Source organism: Nannizzia gypsea, genomic scaffold (assembly GCF_000150975.2).
Source record: "Nannizzia gypsea CBS 118893 supercont1.1 genomic scaffold, whole genome shotgun sequence".
NCBI lineage: Eukaryota > Fungi > Ascomycota > Eurotiomycetes > Onygenales > Arthrodermataceae > Nannizzia > Nannizzia gypsea.
The window spans coordinates 4977538-5002973 of NW_003345201.1; the positions used below are offsets into that span (position 1 = coordinate 4977538).

A 25436-nucleotide genomic window follows, 5' to 3' on the forward strand; every position below is an offset into this window, starting at 1 on the left:
CTCACTAACTACACAAGGACGTTCCATCGCACGCTTCTATCTCGACCTTGACCTTGACCTTGACCCCCGATGATTGTCAACTAACGGAATATCGTTAGTGCGCTCGATCATGGCCGTCGACCCTTGGGTGTAGTTAAGTTAGTTGGTTGGCTGGTTGAGCGGAAGCTCGCTGCTGCTGCCGCTGCTGCTCGACAACCTCCATCTCCGTCCTCCTCTCGCCCTTCCTACTTCTTCGCCCTTCGCCCTCACCCTTGCGTCTGCCTGCAGAGGCTCCAGGCTGCTCCGTCCGACGGCTCTGCTCCCTCTCCCGCTCCCGGCCATCGCTTTTGATATATCTCACGGCCTCCTCGCACGTCGACTCTGGCGTCTGGCTCTCTGCCAACTTCCGTTTCCCCCACTACCACCGCCGCCGCCTTGAGATACCGTTGAGGGATACGCAACGAACTCCCATTGCTCCTGGTTCTGGATCTCTCTTGCTCCATTTCATATCTTCCTGTCATATTGTTGAACTGGAATGATCCCTGCTGGCTCCAATTAGCTGCTGCAGATTACATGACAGTCGGATCAACCTCTCTTCTCTCTTATATATATCATTCACCTGCCCTTGCATAGTATATTCTTCTTATCTTCACTTCTACCCTTTTTCCTATATTCACTTTATATTCATTTATATATACCACCGCAGCTTTTCTTCCTCTTGAGAGTCTGCCATTGCATCATATCAGCATCAGCATATATATTCTATACCAGGACACCCAATCAGGCCTTTGCTTGTTTCCTTTTACCTTTCCTTCTTCTTTTCTCTGCCTTCTTCTTCTTCTCATCTTGCACTGAGTTCTGATATCTATATCCTTAATACGCACGCTGTGGTGGTGGCCCAGTAACAGGCTTAATATACTGGGATATTCCAAAGAAATAAAGAATAACCCATTGTCTGCCTTCTCTCCGCTAGCGGGTCCAGAGACATCAGGAAATAAAACAACAACAAAAAGGCGAAGGATTAAACCCAACCAGAGATCTAAAAAGATCTAAAGAGCTGGTTAGGTCAAACTGTCCAGCAAGAACCCATGGACACCTGTGGGACGCTGAGAGGTCTGCTCACTCACACGCTGAGAGACCACTTTGCGTTCCATAGGTCTCTGCGGGCGACGGCCTGAGTCCTGCAAAGCCCACCGCCGCTTATGTCGTCCTCACAGGAGGATGCTGGACATGTAACTGCTGGCCTCTCAGCACCGGTCTCAGCATCCTCCTTACAACCTCCGGCAGCCACCGTGATACCACCAGAGCCTGCTGCTACCAAGAAGATGCCGCCGTGGGCCATCCCCTTCGACACGCCCGCCAGGAACCGCTTCCTCAAGGACTACCGGATCCAGGCGGCCTCTGCGACCTCGACAATCCTCGCATGCCTGGCCGTGGTCAGTCTTTTTTCACTTTTTTCTATCCCACTTTGCCTCTTGCTTTGCTTCGCTACGCGTTGCTGATAGACACGCTGAAACATGGACTCGTTGGCTAACTTCGGCTTATATTAGACCCCACTGGAGAACGTGAAGACTCGACTCCAGTCGTGAGTTTTACTCTGGTGAAGATGTTATATATGACACCGTGATGTGCTGACTGGCGTGGTTGTGCTAGATACAACTTCAAGGGGACCACCGACTGCCTTCGTTACATGATCAAACATGAAGGACCACGCGGTTTCATGGCTGGTAAGGTCTTGTTTTATTATCAATAATAAATAACACGAGAATGGATCGTCTAACTCGAGTTCAGGCGCGTTACCACCATTGGCAAGTCTTACCATAGTCAGAGTCACCAATTTCACCGTCTACCAGAAGAGCAAACATGCCATCTCCGACTTTGTGGAAAGACACACTGGAACATCACCATTAGCCACATACAACACTCCAGGTTCCCTTCCTACTTTTACCGGCGTCTCCTGTTTCATGGCCTCTGGAATGTTGGCTGGTCTCTGTGCTGCTCCTATTGCATGTATGCGTGTCCCATGCATATACACCGGCTATAGCTACAATACTAACAAACAACAGGTCCATTTGAACTCGCCAAAAATGTGGTTCAGACATCTGTTCTGATGGCTAGCAGCCAGCGTGAACCCACGGGAAAGGGCCTCAAGTACACCTCACTTCAGAACGTTCCACGCCTATCAACAGCCCAGGCTATCAAGCAAATCATCTCTCGTCATGGCTTCAGGGGCCTTTACACCGGAATGGGTCTTCATGTGGCTCGAGACACAGTTGGCACCGGACTCTACTTCGCCGTTTATGAAACATCAAAGCAGCTTACGTCAAAATACCTGGGTGACAACCATTCTCCATTCGGGCCGCAGTTGGTTGGTGGTGCGCTCTGCGGCACCCTTCCATGGCTATTTGTAAGTGTGAAAAAGAAACATGCATATATTAACTGTCTGGTAGCCGTGATAGAGCTAATGTCTGTTTCTCCTTCAGACGTACCCACTCGACACCCGCAAAACTCGCCGGCAGAGCATGATACTCGGTCAATCAAAAGAAGTGGGAGCCGCCGTGGCCAAGAATTCCGTCTACACCGGTCTATCCGTTATCATCCTGCGCACAGCTGTGCAGAACATGCTCCTTCTGACCATGTTCGAGTACTTCAAGAGAGAGATCGATAAGCTGGAAGTTTGATCCATTTCACTTCATCCAATACTCTATTTTACCTTGATGGTAATACTCACTTTCTGGCCTTCTCACATTTTCCCTGTCTTCCGTGTTTTCTTACTCCGGCCATTCTACTTTCATATCCCCAGCTCGGTCGTTTTGACCTAGGGTGATTACATACCTTTCTACACTTCCATCTTTGCTCATATCTGATTTATTCAGAAATAATGGCGATGCCAGAGGCTTTGTTACTGGTTTTATCAGCATGGTCTCCTCTTTTTCCCTCGTTTGACATTGCTCGTGGGATTCGTTTCCCTTTTATCGAGACACATTCTGCATGCATATTGGCTTTTTTTACCCGCAAATACAAACATCTGATTCTGGTCAGGCTTTTTCTCTTCCTTATAGCAGTGACCTTAGCATGTTTTCTTGTCTCCGATGCCTTAGTATCAATCTAGTGGTAAGTACCTAGGGAGGTATTCCTCCTGCTGTGTCGTATCAGTATGAAAAAAGGCGTTGCGCACCAATATTCTGTGTGAAGTCCGCTGAATAGTATACTCTGATAATTATCTTTCTACTACTCTATAAATCCTATGATAATGGAATGGCTACATATCTCTCGTAGCTTACTATTGCTGTCGTGTGCTAAGTATGCGAAAGTCGTGGGGAGCAAAAAGGTCGCTGTAGTGATCGCGTGTTTTTACTTTGAACGTTCGCTCATTTGTCGACCTCGTTGAAACGAATAAATATCGACCCCCTTCGACCACATCCACCACCACAGACAGCCCAAGTTTTTTACAGCCTCACTGCTCTCTTCTCTTGAGTGGGGGCTGCTGGAGACGGGCACACATTTTCTCTCACTCTCCACAACAGAATAATCCGGTACCATGGCATCGTAAGTCATTCAATTCTCTCTCGTCGGTGTAGACGGGGGAAGGCTGCCCCTCCACCGCCAGCTTATGTCTACGCATAGCAACCACCGGCTAATATGACGATTGATCTTTGATATAGTGGTATCCTGCAGCTACCGTTTAGACGGTCTCACAATGTTTCCCTCTCCGATGCCATGAAACAATACATTTCTACAAAATATGACCAGCACCCGGACATGTTTGCGGAGGATTTCATAATCATAGACCAGATGCGCTCAGATGCTATCAACCTACAGGAGCCTCACGAAAGCGGGATAGCTAGGCTTGTAGTATATGCCGCGCAGCTGAAATGGATTGGCGGAAAGTTCCCTATCGATGTGAGAAACTCACCTCGTCTTAATGAAGTTTTTATATCCAATACTGACCGCGAGGGCTTCGTAGGTTGGTGTGGAATTTCCATGGTACCCGGCCTTTGGATTCAATACAGGACGACCGGGTTAGTCTTTTGGAATTGGACCCCATATGCCGTAGCGGTTACTGACTGTCTGGCCGATACAGTATCCCAGAATAACCTCCGCTTCGAGCTTGCCAATATACTCTTCAACCTTGCTGCGCTTTATTCACAGCTTGCCGTCTCATTGATTCCAGCCAACTCGGACACCCTGAAGGTGGCATGCAAATATTTCTGTCAGGCTGCCGGTGTTATTGAACATATAAGAACAGATATACTACCAGACCTACGAACCTCACCTCCGGAAGACATGGATGAAATGACACTGAGAAGTTTAGAAGAGCTACTTCTTGCTCAAAGTCAGGAATGTTTTTGGCAAAAGGCAGTGAAGGATGGGTTGAAAGATGCCTCAATTGCACGGCTAGCCGCCAAAGTCTCCGATTACTATATCAATGCTGGGGGTTATGCTGTAAAATCCAACAGCATAAGTACCGATTGGATACATCATATGACAGCCAAACATCACCATTTTGCCGCCGCTGCTCAATACAGGCAATCACTTGATTGTTTAGAGAAGAAAAAGTATGGCGAGGAAGTTGCGCGATTGAGAGATAGTCTGTTGTGTACTAACGAGGCGCTGAAGGAAAAGAGGTGGATCAACAAGGTGGTTCTAAGTGACCTTAACGGATTGAAATCCCGAATCAGTGAAGACTTGAAACGAGCTGAAAAGGACAACGACATGATATACCTGAACCATGTTCCTCCCAAGTCGGAGCTGAAGCTCCTGGATAGAGCTAACATGGTCGCCGCTAAAGCTCCTGCTGAAGTGATAAACGGGTTGTCCATGATCGGAGAGGATGCTCCTCTTGGTCGTGCCCTATTTGCGAAACTGGTACCTTACGCTGTGCACGTTGCGGCTAGCATTTATGCTGATCGTAGAGACCGCCGAGTCAATGAGACCATTGGCGAGCTGGAATCCATGACAACGAAGCTCCGAGAGTAAGATATTTTAATGATTGTGTTTTGGACCTTCTAAGCTGAAACTAACTATCAAAATAGCCTGCTACAATCGTTGAACCTCCCTGGGTCCCTCCAGGCACTCGAAAAGCCTTTGGGTCTTCCACCCAGCCTAGTCTCTCATGCAGAGGAGATTCGGCAGCAAGATGGGCTAAACCGTATTTTAACGTCGTTGGATGATACCTCAAAACTGAAAGCAACCGACAAGGCTACTTTCACTGAGGCAGTGGAACTTTTGAACGCAGAAAAGGAAGAAGATCAAAGAGCTAGGCTCAAGTTTGGTACTGATCGTTGGACTCGAGAGACATCAGAGAAGGCAGCTCCAAATCTATATGCGCAGACTGCTGAGATAGAGGGTTACCTCTCATCAGCCAATACCAGCGATAATTTCATCCAGAGCAAACTAAACGAACATGGCCGAGTGCTGCAGGTTCTGGCTGGGACAAATAGAGACTTGGAGGCATTTGTACCCAGCAGTCGAAGACCTGTGCTGTCACCCCAGGTGGGACGTGAAATAAGCAGACTACGAAGTGCATTGAACGAAGTTACGCGACTTGAAAATCGACGTAAACATTTGATTGAGGACTTGCGAGAGACCTCTCAGGCGGACAACATCAGTAAGGAGCTCACTATCCACTTCATACGACCAATGCCTTGCTAAGAAACAATGACCCATCTAGATTCTGCACTCCTTGAAGAAACAGGACGCTTAGAGCGCGAGTTCCCCATGCAGAAGATCCAACCCAGCCAGTTCGAAGGACTGTTTGAGAAACACCTTCGTCGCTATGATAGTGATCGGAATATGCTTGCCGAAGAGCAGAGGAAGCAAGATGAACTAGGAGATCAGCTTCGAGAAGCTAACAAGGCATTCACGGCTGCACGTAGAGGCGACTCTTCAACTAAAGAGCGAGAGAAGGCGCTACAAGATCTAGAGATCGGATACTTGAAGTATAAGGAGATCATATCGAACATCGACACCGGAAGAAAGTTTTACAATGATCTAGCAAGGATCGTGGGCCGGTTTAGAGAGGACTGCAAGAAATTCGTAAACCAGCGAAGACTAGAAGCGAGTCGAATGGAAACGTAAGTCTTCAGCCCCTGATACACACTCCACTCCCTAGATAATGAAGGTTATCCTCTTTTCTTTTACCTAACTTATCTGTTATGTAGGGATATTGCCAACACCACCGCTATGGCCGCTATGAACATTGCAGCCCACTCGCCTACATCACAGCAAATGCCTGCTCAGAACCAGCATCAGCAGTCCTTCATTAACCCTGCAGAACCACTGACGGCCCCTCAGCCGACCAGGGCGAACGTCATGCCTCCACCTGCAACCATGCCGCCTGTGGGCGGCGGGATTTGGTCCCCCGAAGTAGGAATCAAGTTTGCTCCGGCGCCCGCACCAAATGCACATGTTGCTCCGTATCCGGAGTCTAGGACTGTCGTGGAGCCCTCGGGGTCAAGTTCAAGTAATACAGCTGGCACGGGGACAGCAGCAGGAGTATCAAAGCCCGGACACTGGGATCCTACAAGGGGTCTGAGATTCTCGTAGTGACGTATAAGCTGGTACCTGGTAAATGATGGGTACCTAGTATATACTGGACAGGCATTATATCTGCATTTTTGAATATACATACTACAAGCGATTTTCGAAGCGTTTACTTACCTGAGAGGGGTTGCTAGAGTATACAGGCCGGTATGGCAGGTCATGCGCGAACGATATGAGAGTAACACGAGCTGGAATTGTTTCTCCTTCTGCTTAATCTTGCTGGGCTAAATAGCATCGTAAATGGAGGGTCTGGGCCATTCATCGTCACACAAGGAAAGAAACACACATCAGCTTCATCGAGGAAAATCATCAACATTATCATCACCGTCCATCCATACGTAGTCCTGCTCTTATTTTTGAATACCAACAACCAACGTCCAGGCCGAGAAGGTAAAGGGGCAGCTGCTTCCCTATTCTGTGTCTCTTAAAGACCTCCTTCTGGGCTGTGTGCCGAAATGTGCACATAACGGGTTATAGGTTGCCTTTGGTTCAACCATCGATCAATCAATCGATGAGGCAGGGGGATGGAGCCCGCCAACAGGATATAACAAAAAAGAAAAGCCAATATCGAAATTACAGATGCGAATGAATAGATAAGTGGGAGGAATGGAAAGAGTAGATAGGAATAAGAGGTGGTGGAAACGGCTGTAAGATGTTCGAAAGGTAGAAGTGAGAAGGTTATAGGGAACTTGTAATGGTCTGAAAATAGAAACAACCATCAAAAATCATGGAGAAGACTTGAGCTCAGAAGCAGGACTTGTTGTTGGGGCCTGCTTCTGACTCTGATGTTGTCCGGTGGTCTCTTGGTATTTATGGAACATGCCGGATAAATCTCCCTCAGATATGGCAGATCCGTTCTTTTCGACGATGAGGTTTCTGAGCCATCGGTTCTCCATCTCGAGCTGGCTGACGCGTGATTCGAGGGCTGTGTTCTTGCTTGTCACTTCCTTTACGGTCTTTTCCAAGTTCTTCTCACGTTCCTTTTTCTTAATGCGGAAGCGGGCGCTGGCAGCAGTGTTTCGCCGGCGCTTGTCTTCTTCCTGGGCTAGACGGTCTGCCTCTGAGGTAGTGGTGGCATCAGACTTCCTTTTTGATGGAACAGTGGCAGGCTGTGATTGAGTTACTGCTGGCTGTGGTGGTGGCGCCTGTAGCTGTGGTTGCGACTGGAGACGTTGGTGTTGCTGCTGTTGCTGCTGCTGGTGTTGTTGTTGCTGCTGCTGCTGCTGATAGATGGGACTACTCTGAGGGAGAGGCGTGTTGGCGGGGAGAGGCTGAGCTGATGGATAGGTAGTCGACTGGACTGGGACCGTCTGCGGTTGTGGTTGGAAATATGGGAAGTTGGAAATGTTGAAATCTGTTTGACGGATACATATCGAGTAAGCATAAACCAGAAGACACCACATGCACATCTATTGCATAAAAACGCTCACCATTCAGTATCCCCACGTAGTTCATATCCTGCCGTCCGTTCGTCGGGCTCACGGTTCCTGAAGACGAAGAGACAGGCTGCTGCTGTTCGTCTACACCGCCGACATTTCCAGCCGGGTCAAAGTCGAGGAACTCTGCGTTCGTGAACAGGGCGAGGTCGGCATCGACATCGAATTGCAGGTCGTCTGGCTGTGCTGTCTGCTCGAAGGGCGAGGGTAGGGTGTTCAGGTCGTTGAGATACTGCGAGAAGTTGGGCGCACGACGCCCGTTGAAGTCGGCCATGGCGTTGCTGTCCTGCTTAACACTCTCGACACTCTCGCTCGGTCGAGGAGTTTGTTCCAGAAGTGGTGGTGGTGGTGGTGTTCTGAGTCAAGCGCTTCCGGGTGCTTGTCCGGTCAGCGTCGGCGGGTCGCAGCCCCGTGCCAGCAGCAGGTCGGGGTCCGACGTCTGAGATATCGACGCACGCTGCTCGCTGCTAGCTGCTCGCTGTTGATTATAAGATATAGATAGACGGTCGTCCTTCGACAGGTGTGTCGCTGTCTCTCTGTGCGGAGGGCTAGAAAAGAAAAAAGAAAGGAAAAGAAAAAGACGCTGCGGCAAATGCCAGAAGTTGGCTGAGCGTTTGTCGTTCTTGGTCCGAGAAAGCGAGAAAAGCGAAAAAGCGAAAAAGCGGGACGAAGACGAAGAAGACGAAGAAGATGACAAATCCGCTTTTGTCGGCTTTCTCGACGCGCGATTTACTTACATAAGCATCCTCGGCTTCTTTTTGCCCGCGTTCTCCCGCTTTGTCCGGGTTCCTCCGTTCGGACGACCAGGTGGGTCTTTGATAAGTAAGCGACTTAGTAAGCAAGGCGTGGAGTGAGATAGATGGAGGTTTGGTAGACGTTGAAAGATGTAGAGAGACAGACATGTAGAGTAGAAGAGGGTGATGTTGGTGAGATAGCTACATTCTACGTAGAGGCAGCGTATATAGGTACTCCGCATAAAGACAGCAGGCCATATGACAGCACATGCAAGAGTCAGGTATAACCACCGTAGATCCACCAGGCTCCTTCGAGAGCCCTTTTTAAGACCAAAGGCGAAAAGGTCAACAGTATCAGTCTTCTCCTTCCATCAACTCCTTCCCTGTTGACTGTGTAATGTCCAGCAGTGCAGCCTGCCATCTTAGATTGCCATAGGACGTACTTACCGTAGAAATTCTATGTTTTGCTTGCACCTTCCGCAGAGGCATCAAAACAACAGCATAGAAGGGTATAAAGATGCCGGTTTTCTCTCTTCTTCTTCTTCTTCTTCTTCTGCTTCTTCCTCCTCTCCAACTTTTATCTGCACTGGATATAGGCGACCTCAGAACTAGCCACAAACTTGCAAACACCATGTACCCGAAAGCAGAGGCATCGGCCGTTATAGTGGCTTCTTTGATATCATCACTGGTCGTATTTCCTCAGCCCACTGGTCCTCAACTCGTGTCCCCACAACTGACAGCCGCCTAGGATGAAGCTCATCGTCAGAACGGGCCTGTGCCGGCCTGTGCTAGTGAGAGAGGGGAGGAAAAGCGGGCTTACCAGGTAAGGACCTCGTCAAGAACACGTTTTGTCTATGATGATGAGAAGCTACAAGATGAGACCTTTGGTCGATGAAACTTGAATAGAACACCTGAATAGCAAAACGTGCACCTTTTCCGGGTCGGGTTTTTTCTCGTTTTCCACTCCGCACCTTACTCAGCGCCAGCGCTGATAAAGGAAAACCGTATAGGTCGACCGATGACATCATAGTCGCCTCATGACGACACTCGAATCAGTACGGAGTACTTGGGAGGATGTTTTGGGGGTTCGTTGAGGTATATGGTATATGGAAGTACCTGAATATCAGATAGATAGAAATACAAACCCGTTGATTAAGCAAATCCTCGTTGTGTTTATTGTCAATTCTCCAGTGATTCAAGGTGCAGCATTGAAGCTGTTGTACTCCGCACTCCATAACTACTAGTCTAGGGGAGAGAGAAAAATTTAATGCCGCATTTGCGGTGTTGCCTCCCTCGCGTGATAGTAAACTGTTTGGATTCGATGCCTTGATTTGTTGCGCTAAGTAGTAAGGCTCTTCTCCCGTTCAAGGCTATATTTATATACAACACTAGAGATTTTGCCTTGGCGGGGCGCAGGCGGCGGGCCGTTGGAGCCTCATGGCCGAAGCCTTGGCAGTTGCCAACTCGACGTATTAGATTATTCTATGTTAGCGCTCTCCGTGTTCTAACACCTCCTGTCTTGATTATCTGGGCTGGGCTACGGAGTATTCCTACTATAGCTATGTACCTACCTGGATAGGTAGTCTGGGGACATCGGACTAACAATTATCCAGGGTTCAGGGAGACTTGAGATTTGGGACGCGCCGGCGAAGTAAGACATCGCCCTCCAGGTCTGAGATAGGTGTTCCCGTCTCTGAGACATTAGCATCATTGTCGAGTCAGCACCCCTCATTGCTCTAGTGCCGGAGAGCGTAAGTAGAAGTCCATCGGTGTGCGAGACCCATGGCTTCCGATAATGCGCCAGATTTTGAGGCTCTCTATAAACGGGAAAAAGAGCAGCGATTGCAGGCTGAGGAGCGAGCATCAAGGGCGGAAGAACAGCAGCGACAGGCAGATGAAAGAGCAGCACAGGAAAGAGAGCAGCGACTGCAGGCGGAAGAGCGCAACCAGCGTATATCGTTCGAGGAGTTCATCCAGGCCTGTCATTACCTGCTCTCTCTACCCACAAAGGTTCAAGAGAGCGCTCTCTCCACGAAAGGATCTATCGGAAAACCAACTGGCAAGTTATGCCCAACCTACCTTCGCCCCTGGCTAGCCTATTCAGGAATTCAGGAAGAATTCTATACCCGTGTGTGCGGCTATTTCGAGCCAACGGATAGGCTATTTCCTCCTATTATTGCACTCGAAGATATTGCGCGGAGATGTTACCGGCCATTAAGCAGTGAGAAAGATGTGGAATTTTATGAGCGGCTCGCGGTAGAACAGCACGTTCAGGATGTGATTGCAGAGCTATGCAAGAGCCTGGATGCTCGAAATGACTTTGCTCTTGGAGAGGGAGTCACATTTGAAAATCACGCGAATATTATCGATGAAGGGGACGAGGACGAGGATGAGGACAATGCGGGCCTGCCAAACCAACCAAATGCGCGACACGCTATACCAGATCAGTTCTGTATCCATCGAGTAGATGATGGCGTCCACAAACTGCTCACTACTGTCGAGTACAAACCGCCTCATAAGCTGCCGATAGAATATCTCCATGCCGGTCTTAGGGAGATGAATCTCTGGAAGGAGGTGGTCCAGCGGGACACGTCTGAATTAAAAGGGGATGATAAGTTAAGATACAATGCGGAACAGATAACAGCATCTACTCTGGTCCAGGAATTTCATGTGATGATTAACGAAGGGCTTGAATTTTCATATGTCACAAATGGATTGGTTTATGTTATGCTTCATGTCCGGCGTGGTGATCCAAACACGCTCTACTACCATCTCTGCAACCCCAATACGGAGGTTAATCAGGGCGATACACAGATCTTATCAAAGACTGCTATCGCTCGGGTGCTCTGCCTCTGCTTAATGAGCTGCAGCTCGCAGCCGCGGGATCAGAACTGGCGAAACCTTGCGAGGCAGCAGTTACATGAGTGGGAAACAAGTCCTGAGTACGAGAGAGCGCGTATACCAGAAGAGGAGCTCCGACAAACCCCTCCTGGCTCGGAGCATGTGCCGTCCTCTTCTCCTCTGAGCTCCCCAACCGCAGATAACCACCGGCCCATCACTCGATCCCGAGCTGGGTGCGCGCCTCAAAGCACAACTGCACATCCTTCAGAGACTGCGGACTCTGACTCCGACTCTCAGCAGGCGGCTCCCGGACGGAAGCGAAACTTAAGCGAGCTAACGGCGTCGCCACCTGGCCGACGACGGTCGCGTCAGAGGGAGGGTCAGAGGGACGGCATAGGGGACCAGGGAGGCTACAAGCACACTGCGGTGTTTTGTACGCAAAAATGCCTACTTGGCCTTCAACGGGGAGATGCCCTAGATAGTGGATGCCCAAATGTGGAGAAGCACAGATCAACGGATGGCGGCGACAAGCATCCTATCAATGCAGCACGGCTAGTAGTCTTGATCAAGCAACAGCTGGATGAGGACCTGGACCGGGACTGCACGCCGTTTGGTATTTGTGGCTCGTATGGGGCTCCCTTCAAAATCACCTGTCGCCAGTATGGCTACACAATAGTCGGGAAGGGTACAACACGCCGACGCTGGGGTGAGGTACGACGTGAGGCAGAGGTCTACCGCGTCCTCCAGAAGGTTCAAGGCTCGGCGGTTCCTGTGTTCCTCGGGTGCATTGACATGAAGATGATATACCACCTTCATGGCGCGGGATGCATCCAGCATATGCTGCTCATGGGCTGGGGTGGAGAGGACACCAGTAGAATGAAGCAGACCCGAGAGTTGCATGATGAGATTGAGCGGTCGAAGAAGCAGATCCGCGCAATTGGGGTACATCATCAGGATTTACGGCCCAATAATTTACTATGGAATGCTGAGTTGAAACGAGCTTTGATTATTGACTTCCACCGTTCTAGGCTTATCGCCCCTATAAGAAATAGAAAATCCGCGAAGCGTTCGGCGGCTGCCAGTGGACTAGAGGACAAGGAGCAGAAAAAGATAGGAAAGCTGGCCAGAATCATATGTTAGATGCCACCTCTTGCTTGCCGCATATTTGGTGACAACCAGATTTACTCCGTAAGTATATATATAAAACATGGTAATACTGCTGGTAATTTATTAATCCAATGGCGTGAGGATATAGAGGTAATTTTAGATATTAATGAAATATAATTGCTGAGTAAGCGTTTTCATCGTGTAAACAAGCAATTTTTAGCCTAATCATGGCCGATAAGTCACCTGATGCAGATATTCTCCCAAAACTCGCTTACGTAACCAACCACAAGGTATGTTTTGGTTTTTGTCGATAAGAAAAGTAAACAAAAGCCGGGGCTCGAGAGCTTCCATCGCAGCTTTGGGACAGCACAATTACCAGTCGGCCTTCCCCGAAACCCGCGCGCTCGAACGAAATTATAATAGGTTAGACATGCACTGCTACCTCTAGCTCAAAAAAATATATGCAAGCTATGGCTCGACAATCTTCCATCCTCGCACCCACGGCCGCAAGTCTACCAGATACCCTCCGCATACCCTCTTCCACGCCCCGGCTGATAAAAGCGTTAAGCAAACTATCACGGCCCTCTCTCATATCCCTCGCTCTCCAATGGATAGACAAGAAAAATTTGGCCAGCTGCAGACCCTATTTACTTTCCGATGAATCACAGTCACAGTCACAGGATGATGATACAAGCCCCTATACACCAGCTGAGAGCGTGGAGGATCTAAAGATAATATACACTGATTTCCAAGGCCAAAAGGGTGGGAAGAGAGAAGTAATTGATCGGATTCTAGAAGGAGATTGGCGCCATGGTTTGTCGCTTCGGCAGCTTGCTATGGCAGACGTGCGATATATCGAAGAGCATCCATCCAGTCATCGTTGGACAGCGTTCCGAATAAATGCAAGCAGCGCAGCAGCAACAGCAACATTACCTTGCGATTCCAAGAGTAACGAAGATTATGCGACTGCTCTTCCACACTTTCAAGCTTCCAGTTTTATCAAAGCTATGCAGCGTGAAATATCACCGCTTGTCAAAGCGCATTACCACATCCACCGGTTCCACTCGCTTCCGTTAACGCTCGTTCGAATACTAGCCATCGATTCCCCCTACCAATTCCCACGCCAATCCTCTCATACATTTATTGACAGCTCAAGGTTAATATATCTTGCCTTCCCAGACAGCACACCTTTTATATACTCCTCACTTGTCTCAGCTCCAAGCTCAAAAAGGGATGGGAATAATACGTATTCTACCGATGTCCGGACATTACGGCGCATAGTCAATGATGCAGTTCCGAAGGCCCTATCACGCCCGCAACAACGGTACTCACTCACCTCCACATCTCTGGCAGCAAAGAGCCTACATACCTTGCTTACTCTACGCGGGCCCTGGAGAACAAACTCTGCAAACGGTGCCTTTACCGTGTTTGCAGATGCAGTTGCGGAGACTGGACCCCTAGAGCCCAGAATAAGTTACACTGTGCCTTTTATGGATGAGAATACTCGAGTCACAAACACCACCATCAATAATAATAATACACCATCAGGCGACAAGGAAAATCTACATCTTCCTTATACGAAGAGACAGAAGCGGCCAGTTAACGAACTAAGAGCCGATTCCCAATCACTTAAGAAACGAAAACAAGATGTAATATCCCGATTTGGAACGTCTGGAGACCCGAACCGTACCTTGTCATCCTTCGACCCAGCACCCCAGCCAATTCCCGACCAACACACCCTATCAACCACCGCTAACCAACCCATACCGCAAATAACTCCAAATCCAGCGTTGGATCGCCTCCAAGTACATCTTCAAGATCTTCCAACACTAGAGCCAGACCCATCACCTTCTCAAACTGTGGTCTCACTCACATTTTCGGGTTCAGATGTTATAGCAGGCCTACGACAACTGGCGGAACTAGGTGTGATTGACCCCACTCGTATGCCATCATGGATGACAGGTGAAGAGGGCGTCAGTACCGCCATAATTAAAGGGGGTGTAATAGTGACACCATAGTTTTCCTGGCTGGAACAGCAATGATAAGGACGTCACCAAGTGCCGTTGCTTATTTACTTAGTTGTATATATTCATGCCCCAAACCATTACAGTACAAATGAGAAATCAGACTTTGATTAAATTAATTAAGTCCAAGGAACGAATAGGAGGCGTGGATTATACCTTATGGGTGAACCATCTGGTCGATATAAAAGAACAAAAGTAAAATGAGGGAATGGTGTCATACTAGAGCTAGCGATACCGCCGTCGGTAGCCCAAGGGCTGATGATATGTAGAACAATCTGCGATTAAACTAGTCAGTATCCGAAGAATATACGAAGCTTCACACATAAGCGCACTATCTGGGAAGGAAATTGTATACAAAGATGTATTCATACCCCGTAGACAGCTCAACCCTAGGCTCGCACCAACATTCAGGTACCCTTCGCTATTGACCCGGCCCGTCTCTAGCAAGTTCTGTAAGGGTGGAACGTCACTTGCCTCCCATGGTGTTCGACTATAACAGAAAGTCGTTAGAATATAAAAATAAATACCAGGAACCAGGGGATATAATAGCAATATACCAGTAAACGCATCGAATTTGCTTCCCACTTTGACTGGAAACCCATTGCTGAAAACAAGTCTGGTGGATATTATTCCCACAAGCTGCCTTGCACCACACTATCGATTCATTTTCAGCTTCAAGCGGCATGAAGCAAATCGGACAGTCCCCGTCAATTTCTTTGCGGACCCCCTTAGTGTTGCCTGTAGTAGCGGCCTCCGTAGGATTTTGCGGCGCATTCTCGAAAATTTGGCGCAACTCCTGATGGAAATTCATTCAAATAAATCTTTGTTTTGGTATCATTTTCAGTGTAAGGGGTTTTCATACCCATGATAGAAACGCGAGCTGGTAGCGGAGATGTTCATGTGCTCGGAGGACATGATATAGGACCTGAGACGACATTTAGGATATTTACTTAGGAGAGAGGTTCAAGGACGTGATGCCTCTTCTTGCGTGTGGGAGGCCATACATATACTACGTGCTTGCATTGATTTCCTTTTCTTGCATCGGGACAGGTGCATGACGGCTCCTTCCCGATGATAACTTGGTATACATTTCCAGTTGAGCCGGCAATGTCAATGTATTCCTCTGGGACTTCTTCAGTTCCTCCTCTTGTTCGTTGAAGGACAAATAGCCTATTCGACGCATTAGCATGCTGCTAGTAATTGTAGGGAGCTTTTGTCTAAACATCGACGCTGTGACAAAGTACCTTTGCGTTCTTGCTCTGTCCAGCTTGACCAAGTAGGTCTGCGGAGGTTTGGACCTAAACCCGCGAAGTCTGCGCTCCACGTCCTTTTTACGCGGCGACTTCGTCTGTTTCTTTGGCGACTTTAGTGTAGTTTCAGTTTCTGATTCGCCAGTGAGGTCGATAACGTCTGCATTTTTTGGTGGAGTCTGAGCTTTTCGAGCCCGTCGAGTAGGACGAGGCTCTTCACTGGCTACGTCTGATTGTCTCTTCCTTTTCATGACTCTGGCTAAAACGTGGTGGCATCTAACGATAATGAATGGTAGCTCTTCTTAGCTTCTGAGAAAGGCACGAATTACCGAAGTCGGTGTCCTCTGTCCTCCTTCAGTTTCAGAGAAGGGGCTTGATATAGGTAGACTGCTTATAAAGAAACTTCCTTAAAGGAGATTGATAACTACTTAACGCCGATAGCGTCTAGCAGCAATAGTATGTTGGATTATAGTTGACCCGGTCTAGGCATCTTGATATTAGTTACTAGAGATGTCAATTGATATTCTGACAGCCTCCTCAGACAGCCTTCCCGTCCGTCTGGTGTACTCGAACTTACACCCAGAAAACGTATAATCAATAACGATGGATGGGGCGAGCAAAAAACCCTTACCTAGGTAGCTACAACGCGAAGAAAGACTACCCAGACATTAGAACAAACTGGTAGCCCCAACTAAAACCTTAGTTATCCCTCTCGGGCTGCTCCATCAGTACTTCGTATAGCTTGGTGGCTACGCTCTTGACGAGCATTACGAACTCTACTACGGACTTCGAAACCATCAGCAGCAAATCCTCGGATGTTCTTTTTATCTTTTATTTTCTTGTGTTATTCGAGCTTAATCGGAGCCTCCGCGCGCTAGACCAAACCCGGAATAGGATCTTATCTTATCAGCCACCCATCTTGAAGACAATTAAGACGCCAAAGACAACACCTTGAGAGCTTCAAGTTGGTGACCGAGTTGTAGCCGCCACTTATGTCGCGGCCACGAGCCGTCTCCGGCGCTGATGCGCATAAGGAGCCTCATTCCATCTCGCTGAAAGGTAACTAACTGTCCGTTCTCACCTGTTGATGGGACTACCTGAGTTGACGAGTGCTCTAGTTTTACGGTGAGTGCGAGCCACCGACTGGCAAGGCTCAGCAGCTGACACGTCGGGCCACAGTCTTTCGCGACCCTCTCTCTCGCTACAACATCCTCTCCCAGACTCCGATGCACGTGTCTCGAAACTAGCGTCTCTCAGTTACCCTTCAGGTACCTCAGATCCGCAGTTCATACTCAGTCCGAATGTAGGTGCCTTCTCTAGACAAGGTTTCTTTCGTTGCTGGCCAATGTCATGAACTAATTCCGGATACTCGTTGTAAATAGCTCACCCTACCACCAGCATTTGGGTCTGCATATGTTGGTGAGACATTTGCATGTTCACTATCCGCCAACAATGAAGCACTCAGCGGAAACTCCCGGGTTGTGACCTCCATCAGAATGCAGGCGGATATGCAAACGCCCTCACAGACGATCCCGCTCGACCTACTCCCAGAAGATGAAGAGCCTGGCAAGTCAGCAGGTACATCCGCGGCCGCGTCAGTGCAGAAGATAATCCGCTTTGACCTTAAGGAGGAAGGCAACCATGTGTTGGCAGTGAGCGTCAACTACACCGAGACAACGATGGCCCCCAACAAAGATGCACCAAACGGATTTCAGGCTTCCGGGGGAAGGGTGCGAACGTTCAGGAAGCTCTATCAGTTCGTTGCCCAGCCGTGCCTGAGTGTACGGACCAAGGCTACGGAACTGCCTCCGCGTGAAATAGAGAACCGTTCACTTGGGCCATATGGGAAGACGCGACTACTTCGTTTTGCGTTGGAAGCACAACTTGAAAATGTTGGAGATGAGATAATTGTTCTAGGGGTAAGTGCTTCGGTCGCCCGAACGTGCATGTTCCCCTCCCCAATCGTTTTTGTTTTACGGAAATGAATCAGGCAATGGGTTAACCAGTGGGCAGGTCCCAACTCTTAATTCCAAGCCTCCATTTAAATCGACATCTTTGAATTGGGATGTCTATGAGCAGGATGGAGAGCAAAAGAAAGCGTCTCCAACGCTGGCACCAAGAGATGTAATACAGCTTGCATTCCTGGTTGAGCAGGAAGAAGGACAACAGGAAGGTCTCGAAGTGACGCAAAAAGACATCAGTAGAGATGGTCGTACAGCCCTTGGTCAGCTGTCTATACAGTGGCAGGGCGCGATGGGGGAGAAAGGGTACTTGACGACAGGAAATTTAATGACAAAACGAAGGCCATAAGTAACAGGCTCCCGCACTTCCCTTCTGTTCCCTGGCAATAATAACTGGCTCCTGGTCAATATGTGTTGGCCTGCTACGAGGATGGATGCCTGCTTCGGGCTGATTACCCTCTTCGATAATTTTTTTGGGGGCCGGATGAACCTAACAACCGTGCATCGGGGGGTTCGTGCCTGAGCGCTTATCGATGGAAGAGAAGGGATGTTTGGTTCCCAGCATTCCAGCACATCTCGACCAGGGGAAACGAGCTAAGTGCGCTAGGAAACGGGTGTTGATCGTTGTATCCTCGCAGGCTCGAGGGTAGGTGGCTCAGCTGGAGAGAGGTGTCTGTGTCTTCTCCCCTAGCTTACGAATCACTAAGTAACGAATTGATGAGATGGTTAATTTCAACGAGTTGAAACTCGCTTCTAACTTACCCCGTAAAGGACATTGACCGTGCGAGTCTGGAAATGGAGAGGACCTTTTGCGGAGAGGGACCCGTATCTAACACAACGCCGATACGGAGAAAGCAGCTACTTTAGCTAGATCTTAGCTTGCCGGAGAAGATGACGACTTTAGTTATCGAGAGATGCGAGACATGGATCTTTTGGATGATCGACTTTAGCAAGCCACCCGCACCCGAGTCGATGATTTAGTTGTATGGAGTATAGATGAGACCCTGCAAACAAATCACGTAAGGAAGGAATTAGTTTTGCAAGGAATATCGCGATTGAGCAGGTAATCCTGTTCCCGATCTTCTGGAAGGCTGAATCTCAGAAGAATTGACGGGGGTTGGGCGGTTAATCAATCTCAGGGTGTGAAAAAATATCCCCTTTTGGCCGCCCCCACCCCTTTTTCGTGAGCGAGCCATAGTCGGAGTTTCAAGCTAGATAGCTTCTCCTGTTTTATGTACTCCGTAACTATAGCTGCATCTAGCCCTCTGGTTGACCCTCTTTCAAGCTAAGCTCGATGAGTGGGAAGGAGTTAAATCGGAAGGACAGGGCTGAGCACTTGTTTCGATGTTTATCCATTTCACACTAGGGAATATAGCGTAAGGATGAATGCCGGATCTCAAGCTCGGATGGTGAAGATATGCTTCGCATACTTCAGACCGCAAGGAACAGCCCTGTAACTAGATTCGAAGCTGCAGCGAAGAAAATGTAAGACATTCAACGCCCGTCTAACGTATTTACATGTGCCCTGCTTGAAGGGATATGCAGGAACACAGCATGCATATGGTGGCGCAGACAGGGGGTAAGAAAAGCAGGTGAGAAGTTCACGTCTCTCCTCTCCTGCGTAGACATTACGGCGCTTATTCGGTCTTTATGGCTGCTGGAAGCTGGGCTTGGGGCTGTTGATGGGAGAATAACGAGTCCGCGTGTTGAGCTTTTTTCGGGGTGCAGCAAATTGGCCACACTCAATGAAGTGGCGAGAGTCTTAAAAGGGCCGAAGAGAGTCGAGAATCAAGCAAACGAGGGACCGTTTGGAATGCTGCAGATGTTCCAGGCCGTCGCGTGTGGTCTGGTCCAGCACCCAGGGCCCCTGGTACACTGTCTTATCTGTCCGACGCAGCAGGTAAAGAAAGCCCTATATTCACAACCAAGCCGGACTCGAGTAACAAACTGGAACCGAACCCGTTGATCCCGCAAGATCTTTCTCTGCAGGCCGTCGTATGTAAGTACTCATCCGTACTTGAAGGTGGAAGGGCGATAAAAGGTAAAAGAGAAGAAAGGAAAAGAAAAGAAAAAAAGACCCGAAAAAGGGGGTGTCGTCCGGCTGCAGGCCGAAGAACGGACCATGTGGATTGGGAAGGGGGATTTCCGAGTGGGAGAGAACGCAAGAGCCGGCATTGATAGACGGATTTTATGGAGGTGAAGATGGGCTCCGATGTGCTCTTTACACGTATGTCGTCCCTCCCCTTGAGACGCCACCGAGGCCTTCTCCTTTGGCTGGTGGCTCTTGATCTTCTTAACCCAAGGGAAACAAAAAAGGCCTATTTTCCGCTCCCCTTTCGCGATGGACAGTAAACTGGGGCTTGCCTGCTGGAGCGGTTCGTGGAACCCCAAGGCCAATCAGTGCCTTGCCGGCCTGGGGAAGGCGTCGTATTCTGTGCTGGCAGCCAGTTGTAAACCTCGATCCCTGGAGATCGACCGTATATCCCCTGAACGCTCTCCACTTGAAGGGTGGATGCAGTTGCGTTCTTCTTCTCTTCACCTTCACACCGTCATCCCCTCAGCTTTTCGGTTCCTCATGTCTCTCGAGGCAACCAACGAGATACGGCCCCGGCTGTCTCGAAAGGCGATGAGCTGAGAGTCCAGGTTGCGCAATCTCAATTACAAACAAGGGGCTTTCCCAGACAAACAACAAACGTACATTCCGTTGTTTTGAGTCTGTCGTTGGGTCGATGGGAGGCCGATAGATAAAACAAACGGGAACATGCGGCTTGGAGACGACAGGCCATGGGTCACCAGAGCAATAATAGAGTGAGTTATGACGCCGACTGTGGGTAGATATCGACTTTGGTCCCGTCCTATTTTGATACACCCGTCACCAGCACCAGCACCAGCATCACCAGCACCCAGCAGAGGGTATAACCCTAGCATGTACGGAGTAGCTTATGCGCATCATTGCGGCCCTCTCTCCACACCCTCGGTCGATGGAGATTTCAGCGCGTTCAAAACGGGTGGCCTGTGAATTCCTGGCAGGTCCCTCGACTCTTTCACGCCTCAGCCCAGCCCCGTAGATAGATTTGCTGTATAAGATAGGGAGGAGGTACTTGCATGCATGTATATTTATATATAGCAGACACTATTAGTTTTTTAGCACGCCTGTATCTTAGGGGAAGATCTCCCTGTCCATAATCCGCCGTTCTATCAAATCTCGCTCGTTGCTTGGGGTGACTGTCGATTTGCCCGAGATCTACCAGCAGCAGCAACGCCGTCATCGTCATCTTCTTCGTCTTCGTCTTCAGCTTCTTCCGCTGCTTCGTCTTCCTGTCAAACGGCTAAGCTGATGCATGCTGGATGCCGGGTTTCAAGTAGACTCGAACGCTCTTTTTTTTTAACTTACCGGCGAGCTCGCTAGTCAGGGCGACTTCTTCCTCCTCCGCTTCGTCTGCTTCGTCCTTTTCTTCTCCTTCTCGCTGCCAGAGAAGGCTTCGCCGGTCGAACGGGACACACACGATCAGCTTCACCTGGCGGACTGTCACGTCCTACGTTTTATTATTCTTCTTCGTCTCCTGCTTCGTCTTCTGCTGCTTTGTGGCTCTCGGGTTGTCTTTGCCCGCCAGTTCGTCGCAGCGAAGAAAAAGACTCTGCTCCCTCACCTCGCCGCAAAAGCAACCCAGCCAGCCAGCTTCTCACCTAGTTAACACTCAAAAAGCAACAAGCTGTCCGTCCTCAGTCGACCAGGAGAATAACAAGAGCCTGCCATTCGATTGCTACCCATGCGCCAGGGAGCGTTGTCCTAGAAGCGAGCGAACCTCCCGGATCTTGCCTCCCCAGGGGCCTCCGCCTCCCACCCACTTCCCTAAAAGTACGCTCGAAAACCGCCCGCGATGGCACCCGCGCTCACGGTCGACACGCCCTCCTCTGCTCCGCTGGCCGAGTTCTTCTGGATAGCCGGCGTCGATGGCTCGGAGATCCTGGACATATACTCGAAGCTCGGAGAGGAGTACAAAGCTTCCCGGTCGCCTGCGCCGCCGGTCACAGATACCATCGAGGAGGACGCAGACGCAGAGGTCGAGGAAGAGTACCAGCCGACAGGCACCTCGCCGGCCGTCTCGAACAGAAACTCCATCCAGTTCCCCAAGACGGGCGACGAGGCGCGCCTTTCCTTTCGATCCTCCTCCTTTGAGCCGGTGTCGTCCTCGAGCTCTGCAGAGCCCCATAGCAACAGAAGCAGCTTGACCATCAAAGCTACTCCCAGCACAAACGGAAGCAGCATAGGAAGCTCGTTTCTCAGCGAGGCCGACTTCGACGATGCCCTCCGCAAGTTTGCCTCTGAGAGAGACACCTTCTTGACGGACCTGACCCTCAGTGCCGGGGCCGTGGTGCCAAACAGGCCCAAGCCTCGACCGAGGACGCAGAAGATCGTCGCCGAAGATGTCAATTCGTTGAAGTCTAGCATTGGAACTGTTCGAAGGCACATGTCGTTCAGAGACATGAGCAGCATGAAGAGACAGCCCTCCATTGCACGGCAGTGTTCGTTTCCCCCCTTGTTTCTTACATATAACTTGGATATAGGCTAACCAGATACCTCTAGCTTCGGGTCGGAACATCAAGACGCCTGAGCAACTACAATTCAGTCATTCCAGTACCGCAGCCGCTCGAGATGCCCTCAAACATGCACCCTCTTAAGCGGAAATTTGAACCCGTCCTCCTCGACAGATATCCGCCCAAGGGTTCCCCAGACGAAATCCAGCGGAGAGGGAAGTTCCCCGACTACATCCCCATGTTTGCCTTCCCCAACGACATAAATATCGTCTCCTCCGACCAGCGGCCACGGTCAACCTGGCACGGCTTTGCAATGACTGGTGGCGATGGGTCTAAGCTCTACGGAGTCTGCGTGACCGTCTGGATTCCCTTGAATCACAGTGCCGCAGACGAACTAGAAAAGAGATGTGAAGAATGGAGGAGGGATAACATGACCAACGAGGAGAGAGAGCTGGCCGCCAGTCTAGGCGAGCGGCTCGGCCTCGAACGTGCTAAACTTTCTCGGCTGCTAGCCCAGCTTCCTACCGTCCCCTCTGGGTCTACCTCCCGAGAGAACCTTGAGGATGAAATAAGCGCAGTCGAGGAGAAGATTGGGTTGATGGCCGACCTTTTGCGCCCCGTTCGCCACGGTGCTGCCTCTAAGATCGATGGTTTAACCGATGGAGATACCGGGTTTTGGATACCTCGGGCCTACGGAATTCTTGGAAAGGATGCCTCCATGGTGACGTTTTGGAAAGAATGGCTCAAAGCTGTCACTGTGCCCATGATGGATGGCGCTATCCTCAGGGTTCCTCCCACTTCTCCCAGAGTAGGAAGATGGCAGCCACTCGAAAGATACGTGGTAAACCTGTGCATGGAAGCCTTCAGCCCCATATCTTCCAAAACACAGGTGGAACTCTCAATCCGCGAGTTGCGGCTCTTTGCTAGAAAGGAGGCTCTCAATGAACTTCCCGGATCTCGAAACGTCAGTCAAATAAAACTCACATTCGACTATCAAATTAAAGCCGCATACTAACCCTGTTGTTAATAGACTGATCTATACCCCCTATTTCGTGCTCTCTCAGTCTCAAATATTATCATCTTATTCGAGGTATGCCCCCTTTCCGAACCCCTTACTTACCCCTATAGGTGTCAGTATTATATTAACAAATCTCTTAGTATGCACTCGCCGAATCAAGAATAATATTCCTATCATCTCACATCTCTATGTTAAACCTCGCAAGTAAAGCACTGATAGAACTCCTGTTTCCCTTCCAGTGGACTGGTGTCTTTATACCTATTCTTCCTGCTCGGCTTATTCAAGCCATTGAAGCGCCTTGCCCTTATATCGTCGGTATCGAAAGACGATATGAAAACATTGAATTCCCAGCAGACGACTTTGTCCTGGTTGACCTTGACCAAGATCTCATCGAGAGCACATCTCGTCCCACCCCCCTTCCTCGCCACCAACGCCGAAAGCTCCAATCCTTGCTGCAAGCGGCTGCTCCCCTTCACCACCGCTACGGTGTCAGTGCTGGTCCGCCTGCATATGCCATGGAGACCTTCCCCTATGACTGTGTCCCCGCCGAGGTCCCATCAATATACACTCCAAAAGCACCCCCTACGAACTTACCAAAATTCGTGGCTTTGAACTCTGCCTCTTTTGGACAGCAATCATCCGTTAACCCTGCTCCTATCTACAATACCTTCCTGTGCTCTAAAGGTGATGCTTCTCCCTCAAGAGGCAATGAGCGGCCCTCTACCAGCTCTACGTCAAGGAACAGCAACCCGTCGTCGCCGAGAACTGCTTCACCAACTTCCATCAAATTCCCGCACCCATCTACCCCGATATCTCGGAACGATTCTGGATTTGCATTGCAGGCCTCCCTTCGTGAAAAACGATCGGGCCACTTTGACCAGGCTTCCCGCAGGAGTTCGTCACTAGCTATCGACCGACGACAGATACCCAGGAGGCCTAGTGTTCCCTTCCTTGGCCACTCTTCAAATCTCTCGGTTACTACATTGAATACCGATGCTGGAACCTCCGTATATGCACCGTCGATATATGCACAGTCCACCATTGCCGCATCAACAATAATGCCTCAATATTTCCAACCTTTACGAAATCCAGCTGGATCCACTATGATAGAAGGTCACTGTTTGCAGTTATTGCGGCCCGTGGATGAAAGATCGACATGTGACATTTGTGATGAAAGAGCGGACGAGGCAACTTATAAGTGCGCCGGTTGCACAACTATTGTACATCACCGTTGCGCTGGCCAAATTTGTCTAGTGTGCCCTGTGGCGTTCCACCCGGATCAGATCCGCGCTGCGTTTGTACGATGCTTTGCTAGCTTGCTGTATACTTACAAGAAATTCCTCCGACCTGCCACTGGAGACAAGAAGAAGAGCGGGTTGACTTATGATTTCCAAATGGAAGCTTTCCTCAAGAGTTTACCGCACGAACATGCAGCGTACATGACTGTCCTGCAGCAAACTCAAGGTACGCATAAACTCAATCCTGAGAGATCATTTGGACGCTATTAACTAATGTGACTGCAGGCTTCAACGAATTCATCAGTGAACGGGAACGGGCAAAGCAAAAGTCGAAGGACCCACGGATTATCCTGTTTGATGAAATTGTGTTATCTAAGCGCAACCGCGGGCGCTCGACTTTCTTCTCCGGACGTATGACAACCGACTTCCTCAGTGATACTTCCAATCATCTCTGGCGATCAGCAAGTGCTTCCTCCTTTTCGCCAACCACACGAAAGGAGATACCAACTTCCTTGGATTGGAAGTCTGTCGTTACTAGAGGTCAGTAATCCTCCATGACACTCATTAGTCTACCCTATTTTCTAGGGTTTTGGAAATCATTGCTTACAATGGTCATTACAGTGCCGGCAAAATTGGATCCAAATTTTATGAAAGAACCACGAATGATACAAGGAGCACCTCGAATGTCTTCGACTGTTAATAATGCAAGACGAAAACCCGTTGGAAGTAATTGAAAATACTCACACCCTCTAGAAACATAGCC

General features: G+C 49.4%; 10 protein-coding genes across 10 annotated transcripts; 7 read left to right on the forward strand and 3 right to left on the reverse strand.

The window, feature by feature from the left end:
* Window positions 1-133: 133 nt before the first annotated feature.
* MGYG_08950 (hypothetical protein) lies at window positions 134-451 on the reverse strand (the record flags this gene model as incomplete). Its single annotated transcript, XM_003177715.1, has 2 exons — window positions 134-397; window positions 446-451. 2 exons carry the CDS (start codon window positions 449-451, stop codon window positions 134-136), a joined length of 270 nt encoding a protein of 89 aa, XP_003177763.1.
* A 730-nt stretch (window positions 452-1181) lies between these two features.
* Window positions 1182-2660, forward strand: MGYG_01827 (hypothetical protein; the record flags this gene model as incomplete). Its single annotated transcript, XM_003177716.1, has 6 exons — window positions 1182-1415; window positions 1530-1564; window positions 1633-1706; window positions 1771-1989; window positions 2046-2386; window positions 2463-2660. 6 exons carry the CDS (start codon window positions 1182-1184, stop codon window positions 2658-2660), a joined length of 1101 nt encoding a protein of 366 aa, XP_003177764.1.
* An 860-nt stretch (window positions 2661-3520) lies between these two features.
* On the forward strand, window positions 3521-6528 carry MGYG_01828 (pH-response regulator protein palA/RIM20; the record flags this gene model as incomplete). Its single annotated transcript, XM_003177717.1, has 7 exons — window positions 3521-3528; window positions 3645-3882; window positions 3947-4001; window positions 4064-4955; window positions 5016-5590; window positions 5654-6056; window positions 6144-6528. The coding sequence occupies 7 exons, from the start codon at window positions 3521-3523 to the stop codon at window positions 6526-6528; spliced, it is 2556 nt and encodes an 851-aa protein (XP_003177765.1).
* A 722-nt stretch (window positions 6529-7250) lies between these two features.
* On the reverse strand, window positions 7251-8235 carry MGYG_01829 (regulatory protein Cys-3; the record flags this gene model as incomplete). The annotated part of the gene is made up of 2 exons (XM_003177718.1): window positions 7251-7879; window positions 7956-8235. The coding sequence occupies 2 exons, from the start codon at window positions 8233-8235 to the stop codon at window positions 7251-7253; spliced, it is 909 nt and encodes a 302-aa protein (XP_003177766.1).
* Window positions 8236-10477: 2242 nt separating this feature from the next.
* MGYG_01830 (hypothetical protein) lies at window positions 10478-12676 on the forward strand (the record flags this gene model as incomplete). The annotated part of the gene is made up of 1 exon (XM_003177719.1): window positions 10478-12676. The coding sequence occupies one exon, from the start codon at window positions 10478-10480 to the stop codon at window positions 12674-12676; it is 2199 nt and encodes a 732-aa protein (XP_003177767.1).
* Window positions 12677-13113: 437 nt separating this feature from the next.
* Window positions 13114-14661, forward strand: MGYG_01831 (hypothetical protein; the record flags this gene model as incomplete). Its single annotated transcript, XM_003177720.1, has 1 exon — window positions 13114-14661. The coding sequence occupies one exon, from the start codon at window positions 13114-13116 to the stop codon at window positions 14659-14661; it is 1548 nt and encodes a 515-aa protein (XP_003177768.1).
* Window positions 14662-14786: 125 nt separating this feature from the next.
* Window positions 14787-16168, reverse strand: MGYG_01832 (Znf1p; the record flags this gene model as incomplete). Its single annotated transcript, XM_003177721.1, has 6 exons — window positions 14787-14942; window positions 15073-15157; window positions 15195-15463; window positions 15530-15592; window positions 15678-15837; window positions 15912-16168. 6 exons carry the CDS (start codon window positions 16166-16168, stop codon window positions 14787-14789), a joined length of 990 nt encoding a protein of 329 aa, XP_003177769.1.
* Window positions 16169-16909: 741 nt separating this feature from the next.
* MGYG_01833 (DUF974 domain-containing protein) lies at window positions 16910-18227 on the forward strand (the record flags this gene model as incomplete). The annotated part of the gene is made up of 4 exons (XM_003177722.1): window positions 16910-16976; window positions 17078-17220; window positions 17300-17836; window positions 17931-18227. 4 exons carry the CDS (start codon window positions 16910-16912, stop codon window positions 18225-18227), a joined length of 1044 nt encoding a protein of 347 aa, XP_003177770.1.
* Window positions 18228-19260: 1033 nt separating this feature from the next.
* MGYG_01834 (hypothetical protein) lies at window positions 19261-19844 on the forward strand (the record flags this gene model as incomplete). The annotated part of the gene is made up of 3 exons (XM_003177723.1): window positions 19261-19331; window positions 19414-19457; window positions 19504-19844. 3 exons carry the CDS (start codon window positions 19261-19263, stop codon window positions 19842-19844), a joined length of 456 nt encoding a protein of 151 aa, XP_003177771.1.
* Window positions 19845-21759: 1915 nt separating this feature from the next.
* MGYG_01835 (dDENN domain-containing protein) lies at window positions 21760-25407 on the forward strand (the record flags this gene model as incomplete). Its single annotated transcript, XM_003177724.1, has 6 exons — window positions 21760-22405; window positions 22510-23381; window positions 23448-23507; window positions 23576-24899; window positions 24959-25213; window positions 25295-25407. 6 exons carry the CDS (start codon window positions 21760-21762, stop codon window positions 25405-25407), a joined length of 3270 nt encoding a protein of 1089 aa, XP_003177772.1.
* Between the last annotated feature and the right edge of the window lie 29 nt (window positions 25408-25436).